Source organism: Apaloderma vittatum, unplaced genomic scaffold (assembly GCF_000703405.1).
Source record: "Apaloderma vittatum isolate BGI_N311 unplaced genomic scaffold, ASM70340v1 scaffold4204, whole genome shotgun sequence".
In the NCBI taxonomy this organism is placed as follows: Eukaryota; Metazoa; Chordata; class Aves; order Trogoniformes; family Trogonidae; genus Apaloderma; species Apaloderma vittatum.
The window spans coordinates 22,376-42,920 of record NW_009711953.1 but is presented as its reverse complement, the minus strand read 5'-3'; the positions used below and the strand labels follow the sequence as shown (position 1 = coordinate 42,920).

Below are 20,545 nucleotides of genomic sequence, written 5' to 3'. Positions count from 1 at the left end.
ATTCCTGCTTCTCTGTGGGTGAAAGGAAGCGTGTGAGAGGGGAGGAGAGGTGAAGAAAGCAGAGCAGGGTGCACAAAACCTGCCAACAGGCTCCCTTCAGTGAGAACGTGAGCGCTCGGAGCTGTGCCCATGAGGAGGCATCTGCGTATCCATAGGACTGAATCTGGAATTGTTCTTGCTTTTTCTTTTTCTTTTTTTTTAAATAATCACACTTTTAATTAAAATAATGCTACTTAGATATGAGGCCTAGGGGTTCATTGGAACCGATAAGTGGTTGATTGTGGTGCTGAGAATCACTGCCGGGCAGCAATGCTGAACCTGCACCTTTCTCCGTGCCAGTTCCCTGTGGCTCACAAGTGTGGTGAGGGGTGGCAGGGAGCCAACGTTAGCTCTGAGCTGGCGTCAAAGCCCCAGGGGTCTTTCCTGCCTCCTAGAAGGAAAGAATTTGGTCTTTGCAGGTCACTGTGAGATGCACATTAATAAAAACGACATGAATTGACCCGTTAGGTGCCAAAGAGTAGGAACGACTTTGTTTGACTCTTTCTCACTCTAATTTCACAGTGGTGTAAATACACATAATTACTTTCAGAATAACAGATGAGGTTTAATCATGCTCACTGCAAAGTACTAGAAACATCAATAGTTCCCAATAACATGCAGGAATAGTTCAGTTCATGCCAGTTAAATGACTCATTAAGGAAATCAGTCATCACCAGAATGACCGATGTTGTACAAACATGAAATGTCCTAGAAACGTAAGAGCCATACAAATCATACAAACCACTTATAAACAAGCAAAGTGTTTTGAGCACTAGCCTTTGAATAACAGTCTATAATCGGAAATGATGAGTGAAAACACACTTCATAAACTGCTCTTCACTACGTCACAGGACAAGTTTCGTCCCATTGTTTAGGAATAGGAAGGTGCACTATAACCCCCTGTGCACCTGGACTGCTTGTGCAGCCAAGGTTTTCGTTCTCTAACCTGCATTAAATGATTAAAGCCCTGTTTATCTCATGGGAAAGTATTCTAATCACATTGTGGTTTTTCCTTTGGTTAAAGAAGGGACTTCAGGCCAGAAGTGTTAGCAGCCAAATCCACAGAATTTACGAATTAGAATCTTTCCTATTTTCTGTCATTGTACCTTTGCTGGCTAAGATGTTGTATACAGAGTATGATTTTATCAAGACCGGATCTATCCTTGTACTTGCTATCACGTAAAAATCTAAAAAATTTTAAAACCTGCGTGACTCATCCCCTGAAAGACACAGTATCTAATTTATGAGTTCACTGACAATGCTGCTTTAATTAATTTTCTTAATATTTTTTCTTGTTCCTCTGCTTCTCATATCTCATCTGTTTGCATTGCCTAGTTTTTAATTAAAAAAAAAACCTCTCCTCTCTAAGGAGCAATCTGAAGTGGCAAAAATAATCACTTAAAATATTACAGTCATTAAAAAATTGGCTGCAGTCAAAGCCATGCATTTTCAATTTGCCGACAAACGATATTTTCGTTTCCTTTTAAAGTGTGTTTTGTATTTGAATAGCATACGCCAGCCAGCCTGGCTATCAGAGATGCTCCTCCAGCTGGGTGGGCTGCGTGACAACTCCTTAATGGGGGAAATTTATGGCCCTCTGCTTGTGTAGAGGTGAAGGCATACTGGGCAGATTTCTTTCCATCTGCCGTCAGCCCTTTGCAAGCTGGCACTGCCCAAATGCCCGACACATTCATTCCAGTGCAAGAAATGTCGCCAAAGAATAAATTGTGAGGCTACAGCTGTCTGAAAGAATCATCGGGGCCATTACGCCCCGGGGAGATAATGTAAAGAGGTGCATCAGTGTTCATCTCTGATAAAAACTTAATTAAATGATGGTAAAGATGACTGTGGATACTTTAAAGGCAGAGAGGTGAACAACATTTTCATGAGAGTATGGGGACAAGCCTCGGGAAGATGATATGCAGCACCTCAGCCAAAAATCTGTTACACTGAGGAATTTCACACTCGTGTTTTCCTTTCGATGCTTCTCCGAATGGCACAGTTGTATCATTTAGTTGCCCTCTGTTCTGCTCTCCAAGTAAAGAAACCCCATACTGTAATGCCAAGAGGTATTTATTGATTCACAAGTTTGACTTGAGCAACTGGGCCAGAAGCTGGTTTGGATGAACTTCATCGCTTTTGTTTACGTTCCCAATTTTTGTCTTTTGAGCTTCCAAAAATCTTCAGGGCTGTGTCCTTAGCTGCAACACTGGCATAGGCTGATCTGGTTGACACTTGTGCTATTTTAACAGGAGACCTCCAGAGGTCCCTCCCAGCCAAGAGGTCATGCTGAGGGTAACAGATGTCACCTTACATGGTGCTCTCACACATGTCTTTGAAAATAGGGAGATTGTTCAGGCATGCTACATGATGTAGGATCCCAGATCTTACTTGGGGCCCTTAATTTAAATGATAAGGAAAGTTGGCCAGTATTTATTTACAGAAACATATAGGTGCAATTGGAAAGTACCTGCTTCACCAAATCTCATTTCCCTGCTTTTGCTGACCGATCATTCTGAATGGTCCTAACCGAAACCCTTCTGCGTCTCAGATGATCAAGAAGCTTTAGTAAAAGTACCTACCAAAAATGTGAAAGCTGTAGGTAGAAGACAGAAAATCTAAGGAGCACAGAGTAGGTTAAATTGAGTAACAGACTCTTGACAAAAGGTTGATTTTGGAACCATGCACTACTCTCTCCCATAGTCTGTATCTTCAAATTATTAGCTAATGTCCTCATAAGGTACAACAGAAAGCTCGCCTGAATTAATGAGACCTGTTGGCTCTCAGAGACAACTTGTCTAAGAGCTGTACTCATAGAATAAAAATAGTCACAGAAAATAGAAGTTTTAGCCTGAAAATGTATTTTTGTAGTAGTGGTAATATCATAGCTTCAAAGAGGCCAGCACAAGGGATGTGCCACTGCTGCCTTTCCAGGCACAAACCCGTGTCCTGGGAAATTGCCATCCAGTTATAAAACAGGATAAGCTGGGGCTGGGAAGATGTGGGAGCAAAAGGAAATATTGCAGGAGGAGGGAATGTTCATCCTGGTAAGAAGTGCATACTTCAGCATAATCAGTGACAAAGCTTGTTGAGGAAAGCACTAAGGAAGTGTTTGAAAGACATCATCCTGTGGGGATTTTGACAGATGTAGTGGGCAAAATGGGCAAGAGCATGCAAGTTTGTTAATGCTGCCAGCAGGTGTAGTGGCAAGCACGGGCAGTCAAGAAGAAGTGAGCCATGAGACGGTACTTATGGGAGTTGGTGGAGGCAAGCAAGGATGAGCCATGCAGGGCCTTAAGAGTAGGGAAAAGCAGTAATACCAGAACTATCCAGTAGACAAACTTCAGAAGCACAGAAAATTCAGAGTGAAGATTAGATGGAAAGCAAATCCAAGCATGCTGAGATATGGGAATGCGTCCAGCCACTTTTAATTTTGTCCTATTCATGCAAAGCAATAGCTTAACAATTAGTGAATAATCGCATCGGTAGTGCCAGATTAAATTAAACTGTTGGTTTTTTTTCCCCTTGGGGTGACCATAGTCCCTGAACAGAACTTGGCTTCTTTCCGTTTGGCAACAGGCAGGGGTTGTTTATTTAGGAATACAACGGTTTACTTATGGCAGCCTGATAGTCCCACTCAAGTTGCAAACAATGGGAAACAACTACTATTTTGAAGTGGCTCCATTCAAGTGCCTGCAAGTGTCCTATGTCCTATTATGTAGGCAATTTGGGAGAAAACTTTGTTTAATGAAGGTTGTCCAATTTGTCAAAGGATTTATTCTCTAAATTAATTTTTCCTCACAAATTAGTTAACTTTTCAGTGTTGTAGTTTGCACAAGGACACACTAAATGTTCCACAGACTTTCAATTCCCTTCAAATAAAATTAAACTCTGCTTTAGTTCTGGATCTACAGCTAATGCTTCTGTGGTAACAAGGAGAAATATCATAAAAGTTGCTGTCACTTGGCCTTTTTAGTTACAAAATTTGCACAACAAGCTAATTTGTTCTTATCTTATGAATCATTTAAGTGTAAATAAAAATTAAGTAACAAATTAAATCTGAAATTCATAAAAAAGAACTCTACATCTACCTAGCAAGGTTTGCAGGATATCCAGTCTAAGGATAATTTAATCCAGTGAGTTTCAAAACAGTACATGTTCATTCTATGTTTTTATCCCTTTACAGTGACCTTGTTTTTTAAAAAAAAAAAAAAAGACCTGTAAACCCTTCCTCTTAAATACTGAAAGTATTTAAGACCACCACTGCAAGTGTAAAGCCTTTAATTCGGGGAAGAGGCAACACTGTATATGAGTTGTACTTTAGTTCTTCATTTCTAAAGGCTCGGATTCAAATCCTGGGTTGAACCCAAAGGAAAATGAGTCTGATGGCTTCAATTCAGTCCCTAATCTGTTCAAGTCCTACTACAAAACCACAAAGTAGTCCAACACAGTCAGCAGTCTCCTGGATGTTGAACATGACTGACACAGTAGTTGGGGATGGTGCTGGTGAGGGACCATCTCCTGTGAAGCTTCTTTTGCTCCTGGAAAATTTGTGAGTCCTCTTTGGGGTTATTTGCCCCTCAGCAGTGCATCAGATGAAAAAAAAAAAAAAAAGGGGGCAGTAAAAGCAGCAACAGATAGAAACGTGGCAGGTGGGAGAGGACGAGACCATGAGCAGAGCCCTGGCCCTTGCTGGGGCGGGACAGCTCATGCAAATGGAGCTCATCCTCATCTGCTTCTCCTGTGGGCAAGTGTCCCAAATGGTGGCACCGAGGCAAAAACATACGAGGAAATTATATCCCTTCCTCAGAGCCTCTTTTAAAGCCATTCCTGTGTCTTGAGCACCTTTTTTACTTTCCTTAAAGCTAATGAGCTGCTATCACTGGTTTTATAGGTATGCAGAATAACAGAAGGAGTTAAACCCCAGTCTGAACTTCTCTTCTGCGTAGCTGTTTCACATGAGATTCAAAGCCAACATGAGCAGAGGGTGATTTGAACCATACATTGTGTGGTTCATTAACACTTAAAATATTCATGAAATACATATTCATAGATAGTGTGTAGCTCTGTATAAAAGCATAAAGACAGTTTTATAGAACTAATGAAATAAATAACGCTTTTGAGATTTCATAAAGGGTCAATCACACACCACTGTGTAAAAATTATTTATTCACCCCTTTGCCAAACTGCCCGTTTATTTACCTTGACAACCTAAATGGAAACTCCATCAGATGTACTTCAGTAAATATTCTGTTAGACAGCAGAAGGACACACAAACATTAAATGATAATGGGGTTGTATCTGTTTGGTGTTAATTTTAATAGGCGGCTTTCATCAGGCAAGAGATTACTAAATGCATACCCCACTATCAAGTGTGTACTTATATATAACTTAGCACTTGAGAGATAAGTAAGGCTTACAAAGGATTTTACAAAGCTTGTATACAATTATAATGACTGTCTCAGTAGGATCTATTTGTCTGTTTGTTTCCTTACAAATGAAGGGTTACATATAAATTTGAATTGGTTTTGCCCGAATATTTATTTTTAGTGTATTTACTTGACTGCGTGCAGATAATAGGAGTTTGGAGGGGGATTCACTGACAGATGAAGGATACCTTGCTACTGCTCAAGATATGAAAATGTGAAGCAGGAAGCAAAATAAATTATTCTTAAAATTCTGATAGCAATACTATTTATTATGAAGGATAAAATCAGGGAACAAAAGCTGTTTCTCAGTCAATTTTAAATGACTGGATAGTACAAACTGTGTTTTTCAAAAAGAAGTAAAATATAAAACTGTTTCATTAATTTATGCTCGTTATAACATATTTTATGTGTAAATTATTCTGCCTTTTCAGTGGCAGCAGCTGCATATGCAGTGCGCTGTGTATAAGGTGCATTAACAAAGCAAGGAGACTTGTAGGAGACTTGTGAAAAAATCCGTTTAATTTCTGTCGTAAATTATCAACAATTCAGAATGTTCTTTTGCTTTGACCTTTCTTTGAAAGAAAAACATGATAACACCTTTCTTTGTTTTGGCATTTGAAACAGTCTTTACATTTTTATGCTGTGTTTATTGGTGTAGTCAGTGTTAATAAACATAGAGCTGCTGTGGTTCAAGTATAGACCGGAAGGTCTCTATACAAAAATCAGATGTCCAGCACTCAGTTTCTTTTCTAACAATGTGTAGGCACCTCTAGAAATGTAGTCACAAATTACATTCCTAAATATAAATTAATTGCTAAGCTATTGACAACCATACCTAAAAATCATCAACAAAAGAATTTTAATTACGTCTCTTTTTTGCATTGATAAATGAAGGAAAAGCTATAGAATCTTACAAAATGTGTCATTTTGTAGTGTGCTCATAAAATCTGGTAGAGAAAGATGTACTGGGCAGTTTTAATTTCTTGCCACATCTTTCTCTATGTTAAAAATTTAATAATTCACTTCCGTGGCACTACGATGACCTTTTTAAGTGCAGAATAGGTGATCATCATACGTTCCCTCGGCACGTTATGAAGGGGTTCAGAGACAAGAGGGCACTGCATAGACATTGCTGAAAAGGTCAATGCAATTTGGCTTTATTGTATCTCTTTTTTCAGGTGTTGAGCTGTGGTAAGAATGCAGAATTATCCTAATTAATCATTTCTTATTTTGGCTTTCACTTTTAATGTGACCAAGATTTCCACCAAAAAAAAAAGTGTTTGCACTAATTATTACTTTTATAAGTATTCAATGTAATATGAACAATTCAGTAAAATGCCAAGTTCTCGGATTGCATTAAGGCCAGGCGGATCTTCTTTAGAAGCTTCCACCATCTGTTTCAGCCAGGCAGATTTGGCAGACTTTTACCATTTTATAAAAAGGCAAAAGTGGGATGAGAGAAAGAAGAAAGCAGCTTCGTCCAGGTCGTTACTCCTGGAGAGTCGTGGTAGTCATGGCACGTTGAGGCAGATGTAGGTTATTTGGTGCTGCTGAGGTTATATATACACACATGCAATAGGGAAAGCAGATGCATTGGTATGGGGGCAGCCTCAGGACCTCTAAGACTCCTATGTCACAAGAGCTAGTTGCCAATAGAGCTACTTGTTATGCTATTCAAATTAAATATGGAATATACAGTATTTTCACTCATACACTTCAGGCCCAAAGTTTACTATATGGCAATGCATAGCAATTTTACACACAAACACCTCTTTTGGAAAAAAAATTCAGGCGTGGATATCTGACATGTGTAACAGCATGAAACTCTTATGCTGACAAAATGTCCATAACAATATTTGCCATACTACTAAAGTTATTTCTACATACTGTTGTGTATGTGCCAGACATAATGGCAATACTGCAAAACAGAAATTATAGAATCATAAAATGATTTGGTTTGGAAGAGACCTTAAATATTGTTTAATTCCAATCCTCCTGCCATGGGCAGGACACCTTCCACCAGAACAAGTTGCTCAAAGCCCCATCTGGCCTTGAGCACTTCCAGGGAAGAGGCTTCCACTGTTTCTCTGGGCAACCTGTTTCAGTGTCTCACCATTCTCACATTAAAGAATTTCTTAATATCTAAGTCTACCCTCTTTCAGTTTGAAACCATTACCTCTCATCCTATTACTACATTTGCTGACAAAGAGTCCCTCCCTTTCTTCCCTTACGGCAACCTTTATGCACTTCTGCAATGATGTTTTAAGGTCTTCCTGGAGCCTTCACCCAAAGATACAAGAGAAGTCTTTTCTATGCCAACACAGCTTTACAATGATCTGTAGCATGTTTGTAGGGAAGCAGATACGAGAATAGGATGTAATTGGCATTGAGGGTGGTTCAAGAATGTTTTTTGTTTCAGGCATCAGCGAGTTGTTAGATATTGTACAGCTTGCTCTGAGCTCTGACAGCGCGTGAGCAGGACACCATACAAACCCAGTGTAACGTCACCTACCATGTGCTCCTTTTTTCCACAGCATAGCTGCCAGTCGGATGGAAACTCTATCTACTTCCATGGGACAGAAGGCAGTGAGTTTAATTTCGCCACAACCCGGGATGTGGACCTCTCCACAGAGGATACTCAGGAGCAGTGGGTGGAAGAGTTTGAGAGCCAGCCTAAGGGGTGAGTCCCTCACTTGCGCTAGGCACTAAACAGGTATCCAGCATCATCCCGGGGATGAGAGTGGTAATGTCACTGTGGAATTTAGAAACGAACAAGTCTGAAAAGCCCAGCAGAAGTGGTCTGGCTCCAGACGATCCTGGCACAAAATTTTTTAGAGAAAAAAGTCATGTTTTTGAATTACATAGTCATTCTGAAGAAACACATGGCGTTGATCTGTTTTTTCATTCACACCTGAGTGTTGTTAACAAGCTCACGTCCCACTCTGGATCGCTGCAGTGAGCCACGTTTTGCTTGCACAGAAGCCTGCAGGTGAGAGAGGAGGAGGAGGAGGAGGTGGGGCAGGAGAGCTGAAGCAGCAGTCTGCTGTCACCCTCCAGCACCAAGCGCATGGCCATGCCTGCCTGGCAAGAGCTGGGGGGTCTGAGGGTCTGGCTGATATAAACATAACTATATACATTGGGATTCAAAGAGTACCTGTAAAGGCAGATCCAGCAGCAACTGCTGCAAGGGCACAGAAAGTAAAGAAACTGTCTAGGACAGCAAAATTACTACTCTTCCAAACACATGTGTGAGCTTTTTTTAAAAAAAAAGTGTCCTAGTGAAGAAGTATTATTTTATATAGCTGAGTGTATAAATTCTGACAAAAATAACCAATTATATGCTCTGGAATCTCTTTTATTAAAAAACAAACAAACAAACAAAACCCACAACAACCAAAACCAGATTGTTAGCAACAGATTCAAATGCTGCCTGTGTTGTGCTGAAGGTAAAGAGCACCTTTTAAGACATCCATGCTAATGTGTCCTGGGGACATGTGGTTTATTTGGGGCTTCCAGAAAAAATATTCACTCTGAACTGTGTTCCAGACCATGGCACAGCAGATGCCGTCTCAGACAAGGGAAAGAAAATGAGTACATGTGTGCACTGAGTTGGGTGACTACATGGGATACGTCTGAGATATTCTCAGTCTCTTTTCCATCCTGCAAAAACAGGGTGGAAGTGTTACCTGGGGGCATGTGCCCTGGCTGTAGAGCCTGTCTGCTTGACCAGGTGTTCAGTTAGGCCACGCTGGGCCAGTTACAACCTTAATCAACAATTGCACAATTTCTTCCAAATTAGGAGTACTGTGGTTTTACTGTCAGACAGTATCTAGCTCTGGTCCCAGCTAGGAGGAGGCAGGGTGCAGCCAACAGATGCTTTTTGCTCTTTCATCCTGTGTGGAGTCCCAGGAACTGGGTCCTGCTCTGTCCCTCAGCATGCCAATCCTGGTGGTGTGGCAGCCTGTCCTGGCAGGGGGTAATTTTGTTTTCAGAGGCACTAAAGGGCCAGCCCAAGTCCTCAAAACTTTTTCCTTTTTTACATTTTTTTTTTCTTTTCAAATTTTATTCTATATTAGTAACTTCTTGTATTCAATTGTTGCTATAAGAATGGAGGTTTAAATTGTATAGATACATGAATACACACTGAACTTGAGTGATGTTATGGACTACGTCCCTGTCATATAAAATTGTCACCACTGCTGTCTCTCTTTACGACATTTCTATGGAGCTTTGCTGGAAATATATGAGCTTCCTTAATCCCTTCTTACAGAAATATTTTTGAGTGCTCTTTAAACTGTATTTGAAATACTGTTTTACTGTATTCAGATAGTCACAGAAACACTTTTTAGCTGAGACGGAGCTTGCAGGAAGTTCTCAGGCTCCCCTTTGTACCATCAGCTGGAGCCTGTCAGTTCTCAGAGGAAAGGCAAAACCATTCCTCATGGGGGAGAGCAAACAGAAACTCACATGTAGGGGTCACCACCACCTTCCTCTGCACCAACTGTTCTCAGAGGTGAGACACCTGAAAGAGCTCAACAGGGAGGGCAGAGGAGTTGTCATTGTTTTTGAAAAGCAGTTGATGCTGTTTTTCTCATGTCCCACCTCAAGCAGTAGGCTACGCGGATAGGGGTTGTTGTTGTTAGTGTCTTCCCACTGTCATTCTATTTCTCTTTATTTGCATAAATTAGGGTCTCATCCTAAAAGTGGAGAGATCCTCACATCAGGCTGCCTCTGCCTCTAGCAGGCACATTGCTGCTTTGGACCTCCATGTCCAGTTGATGTAGTTTAGATCCATATATCGTTCTATCACCTGTTCTGTAAAGAATTTAAAAAATCATGTGAGGGCTAAGTGGATGCAAATGTGATGTTAAATCAAGAATGTCCACATCTCTGTCGTGCCATTACCTAGGTTCCTTCTCCATTTGTCTTTATAGATAAAGTGTTGTATTTCTGTTAAAGCGCCAGGTTTTTTAAACCTCATAGAACTTCCTGGGTTTCATTTCTAATTCTGCCTAAAGGGAGAGGATCCCTGGAAACATCCATGATCTACATCATTCATGACCCCAAGTTGTTTTGTGGGTCAGTACAGAGAGTGTTTTAATTGAGCTAAATAGAGCATACAAAAGATCAATGGAGCATTGTGAGATTTCTCGTGTAAGTTAAAGTAGGCACAACTGCTTAATTCTGTATTTGCCTTCAGCCCAAGAGACCCATTTTCAAAATTGTATTTTGATTATATTGTACATTACCTTTAAAAAGCAGAATTAGGGTTAAGATGTGCTTCCATTAAAATATTTACATTTATAGCATAAAGCTTTTCAGTGATGTTAAGCTTGCTAATTCCTGTGTAAATGACTGACAGTTTTAAAGCAGGATTTACAAACAGGCTCGGTGCTGATCTGTCACAGCTTAGGTCAACAGGGAAACTGGCAGCTTTTAAGAAGATCCTAGAAATACATTTTGAAATAGGTGGAATTATTAAACTGATAAATAGGCTGTCAAGTTCTCTAAATGACAGTTTTTTAAATTGTCATATGGCACATCTCTGCTGGAAGGGGACAGGAGGAGGCTCTGCCTTCGCACAAAGGTTTTTGAACGTCAGTGTTTTCTCATTCATCGTGAATCATCCAATCAGGTAAATGATTGGATTAGCAGGATTTAGTGATTCTAAATAATTTCATTGTTTTATCAGCCTTATAATTTTAAAATACTTTATTATGAATTAATTAAGACTTCAACACTAATAATAACAAATCAGACCAAAAATAATATACAAGTTTTCAACAGTTTCTAATCTTTCAAAATATTTTAATCAAGTTTTGAAGAAACCAACACTTTCATCATGAAAACATATTTTCAGTAAGAAATATTTAATTGAAAAATTCTGCAACAGCTCTTTTAATTATCACTGAATAAAAATAAGATAAAATGTTCTACAGAAAAACTGAGAAAGATCGTATCATCACATATTAGAAACACAGCAGTCTTTTTTCATACTCTGTTCGTGTGTTAGATTAAAACTGTTACCCGAAATTATCAAAAGGATTAAAAGAGAGCATTTTCAGCTATTACCCACATATTTAATGACTATAGATCGGATATGATGGATATATGCCTTCTCAAGTTTCATTTATTTATATACCTTGTATTATACAAAATGAAACAGAATGCAATTATATTTTAATTTTTTATGCCAGAAAAATAATGAATTTGATAGAACAAAACATTTAGTAATAGCATTCATTAAAAGTCTCAGGGTTTTAGTAGTTCATGCTTTTCTGCCAGTTTATTTAAAATATTTACATTAACTTTGCTTTATTTGAATCAACTGAGTTTAAAAGCTGGTATTGGATACGTAAGCAGTGCCATCGGGATCGTATTTGAAACACTGCAATTTTGTTGTCCTCTGCAAGAATAGAAGCAGCTGCTTTTGTATGAATAAATGAACTCCTAGAACATGTTTTGTATGAGTTTCTCAGTAACGTTCTGCTGCACATTCTCCACCCATTGTTGACCTCTCTAGGTGGGACATATCTGGAGCCGTCATTGGTACCGAATGTGGGACACTGGAATCTGGCTCAGCTATGGTATTTCTCAGAGATGGAGAAAGAAAAATATGTACTCCATACATGGACACTACAGGTTATGGGAACTTAAGATTTTATTTCAGTATGGGTGAGTATATATTCTTAACGCAATACAGCATGTGAAGTATGTAAATTTTGCAGCATACATGGAACTATTTTAAGTACTCCTCAGAAGAGGATAGTTCTGATTTGTGGCTGTGATGCTCACGAGAATATCAGACTGACCACCATCAGTCAGACAAGAGTCCACCCTTCTGGATGCCCATAGAGATGGATGCCACACATGGTGGGCACATAAGTAGGCCTCCCAAAAATATTGTCCCAGATGATGCTGACTTGCACACGAAAACCTTTCTGAACCAACTCTGGGTTTAGTAGCCCTTGGTGTGCTTCTCTTCCATGGATTTATCCAGCCATTTGTTTGCCTGATCTAAACATTTAGCTCCAGGTTAAAACAGTTTGATACAGAAACTATATGAGGGTGAAGTCCATGTAAGATCAGTGTCTAAACCTCCTTTATAGTTAGAGGAGATGAGGTCGGTACCATTACTGGGAAAATCCATTCATCTAACCATGAGATAGCTGTGCTGGATCAGCAGGGCAGCTCCCTGGACTCCAGTGACTGCATGGGCTGGATCTCCATTGCTATAAAGGAAGCTTAAGCACCTGGTGCACACATAGTTGTGGTTCACTTTTGTTCAGTCCTCAGGCAGGATTTGTTACGCAAGCATAGATTGTTGTTGAGGTGTCCAAGCATATATAAGATATTATAACCCAGGACCTGGGGGAGAGTCAGAGCCTACTGGAGTAGCAGGCAGGTGAGGCAGGCCCCTCCACAGTGTCTAAAATTCTTTGCACTTGTACTTTATCAGCTAAACATGCCTGTTGTGCCCACGGCTCCATAGTCTAACAATTCTTCATGTGGAAAAACATCTTGCCTCGTACCTTCTAATTTCACTCATTGACCCGTACTCCATTATTAGAAGAGACAGTCATATCTTTTTCACCCTTACACCATAGAGGATTTGTACGTACGTATCATCTCCTCCTGCAGTCAAATCCACATAGACCCTGCTGTTGATCCATCAGAGTCAACAGAGGTGCATCTGAGGATGAGATAGGGGTAGCACAGAGGTGAGACAGCCTTACCTGGTTGAACCCATAGAATAGTTTCTGTTCAAAAGCTCTTACTGTATTCATCAACATTTTCCTCTGCTAACGTAACGACCCAGGGTGACATTCACAGAGAGTGTGCTACAGTGTGCCACTGTCTTGGAGGAGGAAGGTCCACATGTGGTATCCTTCATGAAAAGCAGTTGATGTGGTGTTAGCGTCATCTGTGGACCTTCCCTGCTGGGACAAAGTAATTTGCCAGGACTACGAAAGCAGCCAGGAACAAACCTGCCCTGTCACTTCCCCTCCCCACTCCTGTTGTCAGTGTAACTGCTCTAGTTTGGAGTTGCAACCACCCTGTGACGAGGGTCGTTATAATTCAGTACCTCATAGTGTTTTTCCAAACTTTTATTTTTCACATAAAGGAAATTGCATGAGGTTATTCTCTCAACACTGTGTATAGAGGAGGTGAGGATTTTTGCTTGAATGTAGAGAATAATAGAATAATAAAGGAGGAAGCAGAGACTAAGCTTGTGACCTCCACAAGCAACCTTCTGAATCAACAAGAAAAACACTTAATTTAATGAGTGGAAGACCTCATGTTGTTGTCCTAAATTCTTGCACATCTCCTCTGTGTTACATGAATTACCAATAAAGCACAGGAAAAAGAGGATGCTTTTCCCCAGTTCTTCCAAGCGTTACAACATCTGCAAGAGAAACAGGAAAGAAATCTGTTCAACCTTCTGAACTTAGGGGAGTTGTCAGCACATGCAGGCACAGAGGATAGTGAGATATAGTCTGAAAAATATATTCTGTATATACCTGTAAATTAAATAAATAATAGTTTAAACTTTCAGGCAAGCAAAGAATTTGAAAGGGCACATGGATAATCCTTATTACAGTATAATACATAGCAAAGAGACACATCTTATCTAGTTCTCTGGACTTCTTTGCCAAGACCACTCCAAGAACTGGCCCTCTGTAATGAAAAAAAAACAAAACAGAGAAAGTGTTTTATATATGCAACCTTTCTACTTTACAGACTTTCCAAAGAAGCTTCCTCATCCTGTTTTTTTCTGGTTTGGTTTTGTGGTTTGGGGTTTTTTTTTAATACCTATAGTACCCATAGTGTACAGGGAAATGATGCTTCCTGTATCAAACACACATACTCTGTCTTAAAATCTTTTTTCCAAACACCAAACCAGTATGATGATGTCCATCTCCTAGTGATATGTAGAGCATAATGCTCATATTTGCCAATACATCTGCTCTTTTGAAGAAGGTTAATAAGTGGTTTTACTTCTACTGATATGAAGATATTGCAAATGCTGCCCCACTCCAGTGAGGCAACTGTGTCACACATTTTGTTTAATATAGTAGACTCCATCTCTGTCACAATGTATCTAATCAGATAGTTCTTATACACTGAGTCTTTAGGGCTGGTGTTCTTTCGTTTCATATCCTGTGTGAAATAGCATCTGGTTGTAATTGTTTTCATAGTTATAGCTGCCTAATATGATTCCATGTTCCAATAACAAGGGCTTCAATTATTTTTTTCTCCCTCAAATGTATGTTGTACAGGAGGAACTTGTGATTCTGGAGAATCCCATGACAACGATGTCACACTTTACGGCAAGATTGAAGGCAGGAGGGAACACATACCTCTCGATACCCTGACCTATGCTGCTTACAAGGTAAATCATCATAAACAAAGTAGGTGGATGGGATGAAGAGATCAGTCTATTTTCAAGCCATCGCAACAACGCTGTGTGTTAAATTCCACAGTGACAGTCAAGCCTGACCTTCCCTGCGACGTAAATCATGCTCAGATCTCGCAGTGATAGGGTGCCCTTGCAGCACAACTCTGCAGCTATTGCTGGTTACTCCACCTCCGAGCAGCGCTGTGGTGTTGTTACTGCTAGGGTAACAGCCAAACAGGCAACAGGCAAAAATTTTCAGCTATGGGCTAAAAACAGTGATAATGTCTGCTCACGCATAATTACTCCTGTCTCCACTCAAGTTCTTGCTAGCCATGCTTTGGTACTCAGGAGCTACGCCCTGAGATGCTCAGTCATGGTGGATCTGTGGCTGAGAGAAGAGTGACTTGTAAATGCCTGGATATCTTTCCCACATCTAGTGCAGGAAATTTTACATCTTACGCTTTTTTCTTTCCATTTTAAATGCAGTTGTGTTCCCTCTTAAAGGGTTCACAGTGACATGGCCATGAGCTCGACAATACGAGGAGGTTGCTGGCAGAGTGCACAGACAGCATCTGACAGTAGCACAGCCTCCTTCCAACCACATCCATCACCCTCAGGAAGGAGGATGGTGGACCTCAAGCTTGTGAACGGGATCCTTCCTGTCTAGGGCAAAGAAGTGCTTAAACTTACCCTGAGTAACCCAGCCACGAAGTGTCCTTAGTCTGCTGCCGTAAAGAATACCGCAAAAATTTATATGCAATACATACACCCGTGGATGCGATAGAGATTGGAATATACTATGCTTGTACTGTGTCGGGGGAATCTGGGGGTAAAGATGCAGATGATTTCAAGCACAGGTCTGTGTGTGTTTTCACTGTAATTCTCAACATTCAGAGAGCAAAAGTTTACAGTAGGATTTGGCCTGAGTTTGGTTGAGTCACTTGCATTGTTTCATTGTGCATGGCTTCCCTCCTCGCCTGCTCCTGTGTGAAACAAGGGGTAGATCTTTCTGAAAACTAAGGAAACTGTAATTGTAAAATAATAAAAAATTAATTGGGCAACTCTGGGAGAGATAGGATCTGAAATTACACTGAATTCATTGTGCGGGGTTTTTTTTAAATAAGCAATTTTAAAGCTGACATCCTCTTTTGACATAATAAAGGTCTAATTACGTTGCTTTAGGACAAAGGCTAAGCTTCGTAAAGCAGCGCTTTCATTTATTTCAACAACATAACATCCTCCCTCTATATGCCTGTGAACTCACACTGTTACTCCATTCTCACGTATTCAGACTAGACATGCCATTTCCCTGCATTAGCTTCTGTGAGCTGAAAGGCTCCCGGACAAATATCATCTTCCATTACCAGCTGAGCACTGACAAAATAAACTACCCTTTTTCAGAAAACAGAAGGTAAAATCTCTTCTACAGCATCTTTGCAGCCCACTAAGGTGATAAGCAGCACCAGTATCCAGAGTGTTAATAGCTATGCACATTATATAAAATGGGTTTTTTGGGGATCTTCTGTGGAAAAGGTGGCTAAAAGAGCTAACAGAAATGAAGGAAGCAGAGAGAAAAGCACATGTTTTTTTGCAGATTTGAAGTAGCTTTTCTGTTTTATGTTAGTACTTTGCTACCTTTTAAAATATTACTTGATTTATTTAAGCCTGATTTAATTTCTTTTAAAGGTTCCGTCTTTGGTTTCTGTTGTCATTAGTCCGGACCTGCAGACTCCTGCCACCAAGTTTTGCCTGAAACAAAAGAGTCACCAAGGCCACAACAGGAATGTCTGGGCTGTGGATTACTTCCACGTCCTGCCGGTGCTCCCTTCCACAGCGACTCACATGATCCAATTTTCCATCAATTTGGGCTGTGGAACTTATCAACCTGGCAACAGGTACAACCAGCAAGATCTCTTTCCTTTTTATTAGAATTTGGTTTAGAACATCTATATGAGTATTTCAAATGTTTTTTTTTCTCAGAAAGAACAGAACCAGTTAATGACAAATATAAGCTGCTTAAAAGCTAATGTTTCCCTTGATCTCCACAGGCCTAGATTTATATATCTCACATGCAATAAGGACTCTATTAAATAGATTTCCAGGTCAAAACTTACTTTTCTTAGTGCGTTATTCCTAAAAATGCTCATGATGCTGGAGTGACTTTTGCTTCAGTTTCTAATCAAGGTGAGATTTACCTCTTAGTACTGTGTAAGGGGGAAAGTATTAAAGGCAGCTGCAGAAGCCTGCTCTTCTGACCTCCAAGAAATCACAGGTGCTGCAAATATACCTAATTCATGTAAGACTGGTGATAACTGGTCCTCATCTTAATGACTATCGGTGTGAGGACCTCACTGTCTGTAGGCTGACCACAGAACTCTTTTGCTGTCTTCACTTCACCAGGATGTTCAACATGATATTTCCATGGAGTTAAGGAAGAGGAAAAAGGAAAGGAGGAAGTCATTGACTGTCCATATTTTGTAGAATCGTAGAAATGTTGGTTGGAATGGACTTTCACAGGTCATCTAATGGAACCTGCTGCTGGATGGGGGATTGTTAGGAGAATAGATTAGGTCAGCCATAGCTTTGCCTATCCATGAGTTGAAAATCTTCATGGATGGATATTGTGCTACCTCTCTGGGCGAGCTGCTCAAGTGAAAAAATGTTTCCTAATGTCCAGTACAAAATTCTGAAGCCACATCTTTATGCCCATTGCTCGTACTACTGTGCCTACCGGTACTGAGGAGAGTTTGTCTCTGCCTCCTTCGAGTGCCCTCTGCACCACCACAGGCCACTGTAGCTCACCCCTCCTCACCAGGATGAGCAAGCTGGATTCTCAGCCCCTCCTGGCTCAGTACTCAAGGCCATGGACAGGTGTCTTGGTCATCCTCTGCTCCACCTCTCCAGTTTCTTCACACTTTTCTTCACATAGGGACCCAAACTTGAACTTCTCACTGTTCCTCATTCCTTATGTACATGTGAGACTGTTTATCTTGGTCTTTCATGAGGATTAAGTTACTTTATATTTTTCCAGAGTCAAGAGTTTAAAGTAAGAGACTGTAAATGCTTTCATATCCATGTCACATGGCGTCTACTTCTAACTGGAAAGAGCTGCATTAGCAATGACAGTCCTAGCAGCCAAGCAGAGCAGCAGGATTCAAGGGGAAGCAAAAATCAAGACATTACACTTTTATTTGATAGGAAAGGAAGGCAGCAACATTCTTCTACATGGAAAGTGAAAACTTTACCTGTAAACACTCCTGGCCTGTAAATATGTGTTATATAAAGTCTCTGTCTTGGTCTGTTATCTGATGGGGATTGGTATATGTTTTGAAATATTAATATTCTGAAATCTATTTCTGAAGCAGAAATGAGCTTCTTCATAACAAAAGAAGCACTAGATCCCCATTAGCCCTATTTGTATTTCCCAAATACAGCAGCGTTTCCCATCTCCTGGTCTACAACATTATTCATAATGCCTTCATTACTCCAAGTGTTGGGAGACTCATGCTGAATATATACAGTAAATATGACACTCCAAGGTATCAGCACGGTTAAATCTAAAATAAATTAGTCAAAATCTCCATAAACCGTTTTAATGCATACAGTATCACAGTGATGGTACATTTAAATACTGTAATATTGTCAGCAAATTATAATGAAAAGGAGAAGTTATAATCCAATAACTTAGTCTTGAGGTGATGAATTATGACTTTTATAATGTTCCGCTGACATTACTTAAAGTAAAACAGAATATTACGGGCTAATCATATGGAGGATATTACAGGAATATTTCAGTAAAATACTAAATCTATAATAAATCAAACACTTTCTATATTACTTTTTCAAGGTCTTCAGAGTGTAGGATGTGTAGGTATTTCCTTAGACTCCTAGGTTGTAAACAATGTGGGGTTTTTAAAATATGCAGTGAAACAAGGAAGGCAAAAATTGTAGGAATAGCATTTCAAAAATTTATCTTGTTAATGAATATTTGGGAGAAGAGACTTTCCAGCTCTCTGATGCCACTATCTGCACATGGATGGTTTGATTTACCACTGATCTGTGAAACCAGAGAACAGCAGCTATTTTTCCAAGCAAAGCCGGGATTTTCACACAAAATTCTGTCACAAAACTCACAAAAATTCACCACTGAGCCCTCCAGCCTCTGTGAGGTGAGAGGAAGCCCCCAAAGACCACTATGGCTGGGCAGTACAGATGCTCTCAAGGGGCTCTGTCTGCTGCAGGGGTTCTCGGCAGGGTAACTTTCCTCAGGTCCCCTCCACCCTCTGCAGTCCTTGGTGGGGGCTGCCTATTTTCGCTGTTCCGTAGTGCTTTTCTGAGCTCCATTAAGGCACGGCGGGTGGAGGAGGCAGATGTCTGAGTCCAGTGGGGTTAATGTTTGTTGGCAATGGAAGGGAAGAGCCAGCCAGTACATGAATAACCAGTGGTCTTTTATCACCTGAAGATGTAATGGTTAGCAGCTCACAGTTATAAGTGTCTTGTGCTCACATGACGCTGTCTAGCTCTGAGTAATCCAAGTTTTCTCCTTATGAAAACCTTTCTAGCTGAAATGTAATAGTAGCATCAGCTCATTTAACAGCAGCAGCATAAAAACTAGGTGGTGGCCACGCAAGGACTGGGTTGTTTAGACAACCCTCAGTCTATAAGCTACCCTTTTGGTTTTTAAACACTAATTTCTTTCATGTCTGTATTTTCAGGATGGTTTGTATTTAAAGTCTGCTTAAAATTATTTCATGTTTCACCATGAGTTATTAGGAATAGCAGATCTGATAGTTTCTCAGTGTTGGTACTTCTACATTCATATTTATGCCAGGTAGGCTCACGGTGTCTTTCTCCTTTCTTTCTTTCACGGCGTTCATCAGTGTCAGCTTGGAGTTTTCAACCAACCATGGTCGCTCTTGGTCCCTGCTCCACACCGAGTGTTTGCCTGAGATATGTGCTGGGCCTCACCTCCCCCACAGCACCGTCTACACCTCTGAAAATTACAGCGGGTGAGAGCATTCTCTGCAAAGCTAACTGAGATGCAAGATTAGAGACATGAATTATAGGTGACAGAAGAAAGCAGCAAAGCACACAGCCTCATCTCATCTTTCATTTTTGACTAGCTGAAGACAGCAAGAAAGGAGAGTTTTGATCTCCTGGCTGCCCAGTAATGAAATTTGAAATATATGGGGCTGCTTCTGTGGTATAATACTACTTTTCTGATGGTAAAGATAAATTACAAAAAAAAAAAAAAAGCTGTGGACAACACACTGGTAATTAGAAGAAAAGTTATACCTTGTCAAAGGCACAAAAGTTTTCCTCTTAGTGGGAGAAATCATCAGTCAAAGCCATATTTATGTCTTCAGACATCTTTACGCACTTGGGTTCCCAGTGGTGGGTTACAATTAAACACATCCTCTGTGCTTCTGCAGATGGAAATGGTTGTTAGAGTCACTTTTTTGTATCAACCCTTCTCTTTACTAAGCTGCTTTGGTACTGTTTTGGCCACAAAATGAAATATGACATCTTGCTGTGTAACACAAATCCCATGACTGCGTATCCTTCTGTATCCCAGCTTTCACAGACACTTCAGAGCAGCGGGTGTGAGTATGTGATGTGTAAATGAAGCATTTCTCTGATCTGATGACCCCTCCACCCCTGCACCATTTTTCATAGG

At 40.3% G+C, this 20,545-nt stretch overlaps 1 protein-coding gene across 1 annotated transcript in view; it reads left to right on the top strand.

Moving 5' to 3' along the window:
- Nucleotides 1–20,545, top strand: part of LOC104272728 (reelin-like) — a gene marked incomplete at its 3' end in the record, with an annotated part of 44,384 nt that overhangs the window by 7,689 nt on the left and 16,150 nt on the right. Inside the window, exons 3-7 of the mRNA XM_009867799.1 lie at nt 8,003–8,148; nt 11,992–12,143; nt 14,750–14,862; nt 16,555–16,763; nt 19,749–19,877. Coding sequence (XP_009866101.1) covers nt 8,003–8,148; nt 11,992–12,143; nt 14,750–14,862; nt 16,555–16,763; nt 19,749–19,877 — 749 coding nt within the window. The remainder of the gene's footprint in view (nt 1–8,002; nt 8,149–11,991; nt 12,144–14,749; nt 14,863–16,554; nt 16,764–19,748; nt 19,878–20,545) is intronic.